This window comes from Podarcis gaigeae, assembly GCF_964106915.1.
Source record: "Podarcis gaigeae genome assembly, chromosome: 10".
Taxonomy (NCBI): Eukaryota; Metazoa; Chordata; class Lepidosauria; order Squamata; family Lacertidae; genus Podarcis; species Podarcis gaigeae.
Genome location: NC_139686.1, coordinates 28032613 through 28045388, shown reverse-complemented (window position 1 = coordinate 28045388; position 12776 = coordinate 28032613). Strand labels below are relative to the sequence as shown.

Genomic DNA, 12776 nt, shown 5'->3' with positions numbered 1-12776 from the left:
TTAAGGGCTTATCCATACTTCCTCTTGTACCACTGCTTTCCCCCACAGAAAGCTGCTCTTTAGTGCTCAATCAGAGCAAACAACAATTGGGGGTTTTCCCCAAAGTGGGTTTTCCCTTGGAAAGGAGCTAGGCAAGGGAGAAACTGCTTAGACCCATGCTTTCTAGCCACAGCACAAGTGGAAATGTAGATGAGTCCTCATCTCCCCCCTTCGAAGTTCCTTCGTTTTCTCTCTGCCCTTTCCCACCTTGTCAATACACTCATCTCCTCTGTTTTCACCCTCTGCCCCAGGCTGTATGGCTGCAGCCGCCAGGAGCCTGTGGTGGAGGTCCTGTCTTCAGGCCCCGTCATGTCTGTGGTGTGGAAGAAGGGGATGTACAGCTACTATGATCCTTTCATACTCTCTGCACAGGCTGTGCCCTTTGAAGGTGAGGAAGGATCCCAAGAGGTCTGGAAAGAAAAAAGAAGATGCAAACCCTTCACTTCCTTTGCCAAACATCACTTATCATAGATATAGATATTTATTACAATTTCAGCAGCCAGCACCGTATCTGAGATGTAGAGTAATTGCTATCTATTATGGAATGGAAGCTTTGCACAGTAATTTGGCCCAAGAATTCACTGATGTTTGGAAAGCAACTTAGACACTAAGATAAGAGCAACCTTTATATAAGAAGATGTAAGACAAATTTCCACCTTATACTAGAGCCAGAATCTGGGACAGAAGATTGCGCAGTAATTATCCATGCTGGCCTCTGGACAGGAGAAAGCTTAATACTTAGCACCACATCTACATAGTTCTAACACAGATGAGCCACAGAAAAGCATATCTCCTTCGCATGCAAAAATATTCCAGGTTCATCTCTTGGCATTTCCAGTTAAAGTGATTTCACTTTAGGGCTGGGGAAGGTCTGTGTGTGAGGAGCCAGTCATCATAGACAATACAAGGCTACATGACCCAGTGATCTGACTCTATATAAGGCAGCTTTGGGTGTTTACGCCATCACCACAGGGATTCTCTATCAAAGTTAGCATTAGGATATCCAAACAGCAACCTCTTAAATTATGGAGCGGGGAACTTGTGGATGTTGTTGGACTCCAATTCCCACCAGCCCCAACCAGTATGAGGGCCAGGTGTTGTCCACTGCTGTTGTAAGTAAAACTGCTCTGAGTAGTTCTCTATTTGCTAAAAAGAAAGATAAATGGACTTGAAGGTCCATAGCTTCTGATTTGCAAGGAAGTGAAAATGCCTCAGTCAAATGCACAGGCATGCTTCCCTGCCACACACAAACACATGTGCACATACACTGGCTATACAGAAAGGACTGTGTTAGCCAAAGAATTCCCTTATACCATGTCCAAACCATTGATCCAAGTTCCTCAATATTGTCTTCACTAACTGGCAGTGGCTCTCAAGTGTATCAGACAAGAGTCTTCCCCCAGGGCTATCAGGAGATCCCAGGGTCTGAATCTTCACCACTTCCTCTTGGATTGGACATCAGGGTCTGGAAATTGACAAGGACCCTATAGGCAGTCCAAAAGCACAATCAAGCATATTTCCTCAGTATATATTCAATGTCAACATGAGGAAGCTCCTTGACATCTCCGAGATCTGTTATCAGTCTGCCATGCACAACTGCAGAGTTGCTAAAAAGTAAAGGTAAAGGGACCCCTAACCATTAGGTCCAGTCGTGGCCGACTCTGGGGTTGCGGTGCTCACTTCGCTTTGTTGGCCGAGGGAGCCGGCGTACAGCTTCTGGGTCATGCTTCTGGCGAACCAGAGCAGCGCACGGAAACGCCATTTACCTTCCTGCCAGAGCGGTACCTATTTATCTACATGCACTTTGACATGCTTTCGAACTGCTAGATGGGCAGGAGCAGGGACCGAGCAACGGGAGCTCAGCCCGTTGTGGGGATTCAAACTGCCAACCTTCTGATCATCAAGCCCTAGGCTCTGTGGTTTAACCCACAGCGCCACCCGTGTCCTGCAGATTTGCTAGCAACGGTTAAATCATTGCATCAACAGAAGAACTATAACTCATTTCTCCCTGAGACAAAGGACTGTCTAGTTTTACAGTGCTTCTATGAGCAGTCCCTTCCTCTTAGTGGGAAGTATAAACACGAGCAACATTTCTTTGAGTGGCTCAGCTGGTGTCAGAATATTTCTGTCTTTTCAGCCTGCCAGATGAATCTAACGCTACGGGGAAGCCAGGAGATACAAGGGAACATCAGGACTCCGTATTACCCTAGTTACTATGCGCCCAATACGCAGTGCACTTGGCACATGACGGTGAGGTCTCCTTGTCCTTTGCTAGATGAAGATGGGCCGTGTGTGTCCTTCTGCAACAAAGCAATCAATTAAATTCTGTACCAAAAGAATTGCATTATGCACTTATTATTGTTATTGTTGTTACATTTACACCCGGGTCTCTATCTTGAAGGATCGCACTCAGGGGAGTGTGCATGGCTCTCTTCCTGCAGGCTCAGATTTCATTCTCACAACAACCCTGTGAGGTTGTTTAGACTGAAAACTAGTGTGGCTGGCCAAAGGTCACTAGGTAAATGTAGATCTGAACCCAGATCTCCCTGGTTGCAGCCCTAATGTGTTCTCTTATTTTGCACACTTTAAAAAAAAAAAAACTGAGCCTCTTGTTGAGGATACTAAGTCTGCATGTGCTCATCTCTCTCTGCTTCTTCCCCTCATGCTTTGCTGATTCGCTTCTGTATTCAAAGCCCCTTTACCTAGCGTTATGCAAATACGATAGTTAACGTCAGAGACGGGGAAGCTGTGGACCTACAGATGCTGCTGGACTCCAACTCCCATCAGCTCCAGACAGCAATGGCAAATGGTGGGGGATGATGGGAGTTGTAGTCCAACAAGTTCCCCATCCCTGGTTAACATGGACAACATCTCCATCTTCGCAGGTCCCATCTCTGGAATATGGAGTCGTCCTTTGGTTTGATGCTTACACTCTGAGGAGACAGAAGCATGACCTCCCATGTACCCAAGGGCAATGGACCATCCAGAACAGAAAGTAAGGAGATTGTGACACTTTGGTATGGCTGTTTATGTCCCTTTCTTCGTGGATGCTCCAGCTCACTTTTTATTGGGTTGGAGTTATCTCCCGGACTTCTGCTTTTGTTCTTCCTGCTGCCCATCATTCAAAGGGGAATCTGCTGGGAAAGGTTCTCTCCACCTCTTCCTATGACATCATATCCTCTGTGCTTTCACTTCTTCTACCTCTGCGCTTTGAACACCCACCTGACAGGCAGAAATTAAAGAGGTGCAGCTCCCCCCCATTTCCCCCACTATATCTCCATATCACTTGTTGTATTTCTGCCATAGTCTGGCTTTTAAGAGCCCTGGTCCTCTGGTTGCTTCTATATGAAGTGCATATGGAACAACCGTCCTGATTTGTTTTCACAAAGTTTGCATGGCGGTCATACGCAATCACCATCAAGGGGTTGTTTTCTTGAATTTTCCACTGTAGTTTCTGGTCACTTTTCTTACAGTAAAAAGATAATTTTTTGGGGGGGGAGGATTTGTTGTGCAAGAGAACCTTGTTTAGCAGTTCCTATCTATGGCAATGTATTTGCTTTTTTTGTGGTGGGTTATAAAGGCACATTCTTATCGTGCAAAGAACACATACTAGCAACTAGCCTGTGCAAAAGTGTGAGAGCCTGGAAGTGTCAGAAGAAAATGTGGCATTCCTAATTTACTTGCAATCATAGCTGGAAAAAGGAGGTGCATCTACCCCAAGCATTTCCAGTTCCCTTGCTTTGGTAGGTGCATAAAGTAACTTGAGGACTCCTTCCATGTGGATCAGTCCTAAAGGTTATCCAGACTTGAGATTTTATCCAAACTTGAGTTTAGACTCCCCAGCTTATAATTCCTTCCTTCTATATTTTCAGAGGTATCATCACAATGAATATCCATAGGGCACTCCTTTTTTCAGGGCTTGTTTCAAACCCACCTCCTGTTTTTGTTAAGCTGGCTACAACCAGTATCTGGCATCCTTGGCTAGTAATCAGTGTTCAAGTGCCCTGGCAGAGAACACTGATAATGGCATACCTCATCCTGCCCTCCTGCACCAGCTGGGTAGCTGGGTCTTAGAGATACACACTATTTTACTTCCCACAATGCCCTGGAACCTAAGGATCTACCTTATACTGAATCAGACCATTGGTCTATCTAGTTCAGTGTTGCATTGTCCGGCAGTGGCTCCCCAAAGTTTCACACAGGGAGTTTTCCCCAGCCCGAGCCGGAGATTGAACCTGCCACCTTCTGCATGCAAAGCAGATGCTCTCCTGCTGAGCTGCGGCCCTAGAACAATTCTTCATAGGGAATCAAAACAGCAAGCAGTTCAGTCGCCTGCTGCTGCCCACTGTGCCTGCCATTGGCTGCAACTATGCCTGCCCTACTAGGTTGGTGGTTCTACTGGAGCCAGTAGCAGATGGCATGGAGGGGCAGAGGTGCTCACCTGACCTCTGGCCAGTGATGTCATTGCTGCTTACTGGAAGGTAGAGGGAGGAGAACAAGAGGGAGGCAGTAGCAGTGATGTGGTCGATGTAGTGCAATCCATGATTCCTGCTGGTGCTTGCACCATGCTGACCTAGCTGACCTAGTGTCAGGCTTGGGGAATCGGCTTCCTCCCCTGTGGCTGTAGAGAATAAGATTAAATGAAAGGAATGCCTTACCAGTTAGAATCTTTAATAATCACATTGAGAGAACAAAGGACACATCTCCAGGAATGGCGGTGCTCCCAATTAAGTGTCACCCCCCCCCTCCGTCCCTATTAATCTACATCACTCCTACATCTTGTAATCTGAGTTTGTAGCCTCTGCGCTTTCTGTTCTGACACTTTCTGAGCTCTCCATGATTTTGGAGAAGTGGGGTGGATACTACCCAGAGACTGTGAATCTGTTAACTCTCTCTTCTAGTGTTTCTTCTGCTAGCTATTCCCCATCTGGTACGTCCCAGCTTCTGCCTTCTGAACTATGCCCCTCTACAAACCACTGTTCCAAATCTATACTGTCCTCCTGCTCCTGGGAAGATTCAGGATCGGGTGTGTGTGTGTGTGGCTCCCACCATTTTCCCTCAGTGCAGCCCTCCTCAGCACGGTCCCTGACACCTAGCTGCTACTTTGTCCCTTCCCCTCTACCTCCCAATAAGCAGCAGCTCTGCAGCTGAGCACTGCCACCCCATTGCACTGTCCACTGCTGACCAGCAAACTTAACTAGGGTGGGAGGCTCAAACATGGACTCAGCCTTAAATGAACACTTTGCCAATGTCATATTCTCCTGCCTGCTCTTTTTTTCATTTTAACCAGGTTGTGTGGCTTGCGGACTTTGCAGGCCTATGCTGAAAGGATCCCTGTCGTGTCCAGTGCTGGGGTCACCATCAACTTCACTTCTCAGAACTCCCTAACGGGGCCTGGAGTGCAAGCGGCTTACAGCCTATACAATCAGTCAGACCGTGAGTTCAAAACATGCAGTTTAGCAGCTGATCAAAGTATTAAGGAGAAATCCCATCATACCCTGCTGTTGGATCTTTGCTGTCTTGAGGGGTGTGCATGCTTTATGCTCAATGAGTGTTGCAATCTGTGTACCAGGCTGGGTACACAAATAATTCAGCTTTGAGGATTTGGCGAGCGCCCTGTTGCTATAAACATGCAATGCAGATAGAATTCAGAGAGGCTGCAATCCTACCTTTCCTTCTCATGTCCCAGAACTTTATAACATTGATTTTGAAAACCTATACTCTGCCTGCCTCCAAATGGAACTTGAGGTGGGTTAGGAGCAGTAAAATAGAAAAATAATGCATGCAATATTTGAACTGACCTAGCATGCGGACAGCACAGTCCTATGCATCTCTACTCAGAAGGTCGTCCCATTAAGTTCAGTGGGGCTGACTTACTCCCCAGGTAAGTGTGTAGGGGATTGTAGACTGAATGAACTAACATTATTTTATTTTATTCATTTATTTTGCTTTAAAAAGCATGCCCCAGAGAGTTCCTTTGTTCCGTGAATGGGCTTTGTGTGCCAGCTTGCGACGGGATCAACGATTGCCCCAATGGATTAGATGAGAGAAACTGTGGTGCGTGGCTATTTACTTTTTTCATTCTCCTCCATTCACACTGTTAACTGCCCTTCCTTAGCAAATGCCCCTCCAATCCATCCTTGGCCAGTACTGTTGGTCAGCTAAACCCAAGATAGAACATTGGAGGAGGGAAGAAAGTTTCCAAGGCAGCCTTCCTGAACCTGGTACTCACAGTTCTTTTGCATTCAAACTTCCATCTGCCCCAGTCAGCACAAGAAATTTGTTCTAAGGAGTTAATCTGCTCTGATCAGAAAGCCTCTGTTTGTCATTTGTTCTCATCCATAAGTTCGATCAGCATTAGAGATATTCGCTTGAATCTTCATTCTGTAACATTCTATTGTTTGAGGGGAATATTTATTTCTTGTTAAAGTATTGATACCCTGACTTTCAGCTTCGTAGTGGGGCTATGAGCACTAGTGCAAAGTGATTTCAAAAACTGATAATAAAAAAACACACACACAAAATATACAAGCTGAAGCAGAGAGCAGCAGCAGGAACATTATTAAAAACAGCAAGTAGCCATTGTAACACTAACCACCAGACTAGGGTTTCTGCAATGTGTTATTGATGCAATCATAGTGGCATAGTGGTGGGTTTATACTGGACCATCCATGCATCATTCTGCTTTATTAGTTGTTCTGCAAGGCTTCCCCAAACTTACTACATTATTTCAACATAGAGCAACAAAAGCAGGACAAAAAAATAAACCAGAACATCTGTGATATAAAAAAGTTAACAGAATTTCGGCAGGAAGTTATGAGACATGCACTGATTGTAAAAGTAGCCGTATGTCCAAGTTGGAATTTTTGCAGACACAAATAGTATTCAAAGTGGGATCGTGTATAATTGCCATCATGAGCACAAATCATCACGAATGCACAACAAAAGCACAATGGGAGGGCCCCAAAATAAAATAATAGTCCACCCCACCTCTGCCCTTCTTCAGCTTGAAGGCTCCCAACGCCCATCTCAGTCCCTCTTCTCTTCTTGTGTTTTGAAATTTGCCAGTATGCCCTGCAAAATTCCAGTGTCAGGAAGACAGCACGTGTATTGAATTCTCCAAGGTCTGTGATAAACACCTGGATTGCATCAATGGGAGTGATGAGCAACAGTGCGATGAAGGTAATGGAGTCAGGCACCTACATTAAAATATCATTCCAGAACTTTGGCATCAACAGGGCAGAGTGTACTGCTTTCTGGTTAACACAGGATACTTTATTTATCCTTCTGAATGTTATGTCAATGTCACTGCATTGCCAATAGTGATCCTCCTGCAGCAAACAGCTTCTTCTGGGATAAATAGCAGTTTCAGTGGGAAGATGACTTGAGGATAACAAGTTAACCCTTTCCCTCCTGGATTGGGGGATCCTCCCAGCTGCTTAGCCACTTCTAAGCATTTTAGTGTTTTGCTTTTTTTTTAAAAAAAAGGTTATGATAGTTTGATCATACATTGTCCATAATGTCTCTGTAGTGTCTCCATCATATCACTTGTCCAACCCCATCAACTCCAGTATTTACACCACCCATCATTTTGCTTCCCCCCGCCCCCTTACAGCTGCCTATTCCGGCCAGAGAATTTTTGATTGGGCAAATTGGGGAGGGGGAGAAGTCAGGCATGTTGGCCTGTGCCTGAGGTCAAGGAGGGCTGCACCCCATTCCCCCCCCCTGAAAATATAGGCCACTTCACTATTTAATATTATGGGCCAATTGACCATGTAATTTCCAGTAGCAGTCAGGGGCCTGGGGCAATGCTGTTTATCTGACCTCATGTCACTGCTGTTACCATGGTGTGTTGTGAAGGGGAGGGGTAAGGTGGCAGTGAGGTCAGCATGACGTAAGCAGAGCAGCAGGAGCACCATATAGGCTCCACCAATATAACCTCACCATTTCATCCTTCCTAATGATGGCAGTGGCGGGAGGTCAGGCAAGCAGTGCTGCATGCTAACCACTAACAGTCTGTATAGCACACTGCTGGTACCAGGCAAGCATTTTGGGCATAGAGAAAGTAGTTTTAGCAGTGGATGGTATTCAGTGCTATGCCTACTCAAAGTAGACCCATGACATTAATATACACAACTTAGATCCATTGGTTTTAATGGGTCTACTCTGTTTAAAACTTAGTTGAATACAACCCGGTAGAAGTAACACTTCCCATTCCTTTCTACTTCCACAAATTTCTCCTTCCAGGAGTTCCCTGTGGACTTTTCACTTACCTGTGTGCCGATGGGAGCTGTGTGAAGAAACCCAACCCTCAGTGTGATTCAGTCCCTGACTGCAAGGATCGCTCTGATGAGATGCACTGTGGTGAGATGTTAATAGAAGATCTGCCCTAGTTAAAAATAGTGTGGGCAGCCAAATCAGAGGAGACCCTTCTATTTATAGTGGTATTGGCAGAGGGGCTCTAAAGAAGATCCCTCTGTCATGAGCTGAGTCCATGGGGCCTCTGCCCATACACACTAACCTGCAAATAAGTCCTATTGAACTTAATTGGACAGGGTTGGGGAACCTGTGGTTCTCCAGGTACTGTTGGACTACAGCTCCCATCATTCCTGACCACTGACCATGGTTTATAGGAGTTGTAGTCCAATTATCTCTAGAGAGAACCAGGTTCCCCCACCCCTGTAACAGGACTGACATTTGAATAGACATGCTTAGGACTATGCTGTTAAAGCAAGTATGAGGAGCCTGTGTCCCTCCAGATGTTGATGTGCCAGGACTCTCGCTATCTCTGACCAGTGGCCATGCTGACTGGGCCTGATGAGAGCTGGAGTCCAGCAACATCTGGAGGGACACAGCTTTCCCATCCCTGTTAGCATCTCAGATGGTAATAATGATGTCTTGCTAATAGCGCTGTCAGGGTGGGCCTTCAGGGATGCGGCAGATGCACTGCAGTTAAATGCTCGGCTTGGAGATGATCCAAAATGCTTGGTTCACATTATGCTGAGGCACCATCTTTGGCTTTCTGCATCAATAGTATTTGTTTATAATAAGCACAAGGCGAACATGTTTGTCTGTCTTCTGAGGTGATGATTTACAGGAGGTGCCAGAAAAGATAGGGATGGCTCCAGTCCTTGTTTTTTAAGGACTTGATTTTAAGTTGTTTCCCTCTTTCCTCAGACTGTGGATTGCAACCTGCACTGAACCGCATTGTGGGTGGTGCCCATTCTGTGGAAGGGGAGTGGCCATGGCAAGCTAGTCTCCAGGTGCGGGGTCACCATGTTTGTGGTGGGACACTGATTGCAGATCGCTGGGTGATCACCGCCGCTCACTGCTTCCTGGATGACAGGTGAATGGGGGTGATTGGGAAGGAGAGCTGGAACCTCTAGATACGATACAATTCAAGTAGTTCATTAGCCACCACTCAGATAAGCCTCCCATCTCTACCTGATGATGTTTGGGTCCACGTCTACTGTTATTCTGGGCCTCCTTTATTTGACTCCAACGTCCCCCAGGGTGAACCAGTCAGCTCAGAATGCAACAGAATTCTCCAGCTAAGGAATTGTAATTGTAGACCTCTGCAGATAGGGGGCACACTACTAATGGAAAAGGGAGGAGGCCACAGCCCAAAGGGACCCAAAGTTCACAGGTTCGATTCAGGGCATCTCCAGGTGAAAGGCTCAGGTAGCTAGTAAGGGGAATAACTGCTGCCAGTCAGAACTGGTCACTCACACTGTGAGAACTGGATGCCGGACTAGATGGGCCATTGGTGTGATCCAGCAGGCTCATCTTATGCTCTCAGTAGCAACGCTGAGCTAGGTGGATAATAGTGTGACCTGGTGTGAGGCAAGATCCTCCACCTGCCCCCCTGAGCAGTCTTTAGGGAGCTGGAGAACAGGAGTTGCATGCGTGCAAAGATCTTGCCGAAACCCTTCCCTCCCCTTTTGCTTTTCAGGCAGGCTTCCCCCACTGTCTGGACAGTCTACCTTGGCAAGCAGCTTTTGAATGTCAGCAGCCCAAACGAGGTCTCCTTCAAGGTGATTCGTATCCTGCAGCACCCGTACTATGAAGAGGACAGCCATGACTACGACGTGGCGCTGCTGCAGCTCGACCACCCAGTCATCTATTCAGCCTTCATCCAGCCTATATGTCTGCCTGCCAGCTCTCATCTCTTTGAGGCAGGCCTCCTGTGCTGGATCACAGGCTGGGGTGCAACTAAGGAAGGAGGTAATCCGCGGTATATATATATCACATCCTTTCCAATAGTCCCCTTTCTGCAGCTTTAAAAAAAAAAAAGAATCTAACTGAAGCCATGCAATCAGCAGCAACCTTGCAAGAACACCTCTTGAGTTTTGCAGAAACGGTGCATGTACAATGCTTAGGTGTGTCCTGTCCTGTCAAAAACCCAACTCACCATCATAAAGTAGCTAAGGCAGAATGTTATCGCTGAAACCTGCTTTGCAGTAAGATGCTCCCAAGCTCCCCCTAGCGAATCTTTCCAGAAAATCATGCAAGCGTATGGATGGTATTTCAAAGTATCGGGTTTGCCAATAAGCTTGTTTGGGGGGGGTGGATATATGGGGAGGTTTTCACTGCTTCTCCTGCCTAAGACCTACTGAATGGGTAGGAAATGCAAATGTGGAATAAAATATGTGTTGTGGAGAATTTAATGAGGAGGTAGGGTTTCTTTTTCCTTCAGTCAATCTTGCTGACCTTTGTACCCGACATGCAGGTCCCAGCAGTAAGATTTTGCAAAGGGTGAGTGTGCCGCTAGTGCAGCAGGACATGTGCAATGAAGCCTATCACTACCAGGTTACGTCCAAGATGCTCTGCGCTGGCTACCACGATGGAAAGAAGGACTCTTGCCAGGTAACTGGGTGCACCACATCCCACGGCACAGAAAGGTCTTCTCAGGCCCTTTTCAACAAACTTTCTTGTTTCCATGCAACTCATTGCATGGTCAGTTTCAAAGCACATTTCTCCAATTTGTCTCCTTCTCTTCCACTTTTTCCCCCTGACCTGACTGGTGTTTTTTCCTTCTCCTTTCTTCCTAGGGCGACTCTGGGGGACCCCTTGCCTGTCAGGAGCCGAGCGGCAGGTGGTTTCTAGCTGGCCTGGTGAGCTGGGGAATGGGATGTGCACGTCCGAATTACTACGGGGTCTACACCAGGATCACCAGTGTAATGGAATGGATTAAGCAAGCCACAAAGAGCTGAGCAAATGCCCAACCCGTTTTCTCTTTCGAGGCAATGCAGGCTGTGTGGAGGAGCCACCTGCAGGCCTCACCCCTCTCTCTCCCATGTCCTATATTTGTTGGGACATGCCACATCAGCTCATGTCCCACTTAATATTCAACTGTTGCTAGTCAAAGATACAGTGCTGGGTAGCAGAAAGCATCTGCAAGGACCACAAGTGAGGTGGGACTGATATGAAACCCAAAATGTGAGGTGTCCCTGACTTATGAGGAACTGCAAGTTATGCTCCCCTGCCATTTGGTCAATTGCATCTTTGGTGCTACCAAAGGTAGTGTCTGTCATTGGTTTGTTTTCTACGATAACCAGAAATGGGTAATCTAAGGACAAGAATGGGGAGCCTTTGGTTCTTCGGCTGTTGCTAGATTCCAACTCCCATCCTTCCTGTTGGCTGCAGCTGATGGGAACTGGAGAAATGCTTAAGCCTTCACCTTAAGCACCCCAAAAACTTGGGCACTGATCCAACACATGCTCAATTACTAACTAGCTACATTTCAAACATTAAATTTGGCCAGAGTAAAGCAAGTGAACAGCAGAAAGCATATTGGAGCGGCTCACAAGACTAGAACTCTGTGGAACTCTGCTGAGAGTGGGACGCAACCCCCCACAAAGAAAAATCAGTGGGGGTGACTGAATAGTTTGTGGAAACACATAAATGCAGTGGGGGGATAATCTGAGGGCCCCCAGTTGCTGATGGACTCAGTCTGCCACCATCCGTAACAAGAGATGTACACTTTCTAGAAATCTTGAGGACTGGGGCAGGGCGGGGGGTGCAAGGAGAGAAAAAGAAACCAAATATATGCAATACTAAGCTTCTTATCAAACCCATTTTTACTGCTTTACCAGCATACATCGTCTTATAACTTAAATATAAAATTGTAGCATTTGACATATTTATGAAATTTGAAATGATCAATGCCTTAGCTTTGTACAAGCAATATTGCAAATGCAGCCAATTGTGGCCTATTTCGTTTTCTGGGTCTTTGTCAGGATTCTGTTCCCATCCAAACCTTTTGATCCTCCAGTAAGGCAAGACGGCAAGTGCCTTGTTTCCTAGTTTGCAGCAGTGTGTTATCCGAGGCTGGAGATAGAAAGGTCAACCAGAAGGTAGGACCAGCTAAAAACAACAGAAGCAGCAGGGTGTTTGCTTCTGGTATCTCCAAAGGTTGCCAGAAGACAGCAAGCAGCAATTCACAAGCAATGAAGACCCTGTATGCTTCTCTCTCAATGGCAGCACATCAGGGATGAGAGAACCTGTAGCCCTCCATATGCCATTGGAGGACAACTCTCATCATCCTTGACTGTTGGCCATACTCTCTGGGGCTGATAGGAGTTGGGGGCCCAACAAGCAACAGGAGGGACCCATACCTGCCTTAACCCATCAGAGAAGGTTAAGTCCCAAGTTTCATAACAAAAGTTTTACTGCCCTAGATTTCATCTCTAGGTTCTATTCCTTTCTTTTAAGCCCGATGGAAATTATCTATCCTA

General features: G+C 46.4%; 1 protein-coding gene across 1 annotated transcript in view; it reads left to right on the top strand.

The window, feature by feature from the left end:
* Positions 1 to 12254, top strand: part of TMPRSS6 (transmembrane serine protease 6) — a 35307-nt gene extending 23053 nt beyond the window's left edge. Inside the window, exons 8-18 of the mRNA XM_083701125.1 lie at positions 291 to 427; positions 2177 to 2289; positions 2925 to 3034; positions 5330 to 5475; positions 5998 to 6096; positions 7108 to 7221; positions 8287 to 8403; positions 9217 to 9385; positions 9992 to 10263; positions 10769 to 10905; positions 11091 to 12254. Coding sequence (XP_083557251.1) covers positions 291 to 427; positions 2177 to 2289; positions 2925 to 3034; positions 5330 to 5475; positions 5998 to 6096; positions 7108 to 7221; positions 8287 to 8403; positions 9217 to 9385; positions 9992 to 10263; positions 10769 to 10905; positions 11091 to 11252 — 1576 coding nt within the window. The 3' untranslated portion in view covers positions 11253 to 12254. The remainder of the gene's footprint in view (positions 1 to 290; positions 428 to 2176; positions 2290 to 2924; positions 3035 to 5329; positions 5476 to 5997; positions 6097 to 7107; positions 7222 to 8286; positions 8404 to 9216; positions 9386 to 9991; positions 10264 to 10768; positions 10906 to 11090) is intronic.
* The last annotated feature ends 522 nt before the right edge of the window (positions 12255 to 12776 follow it).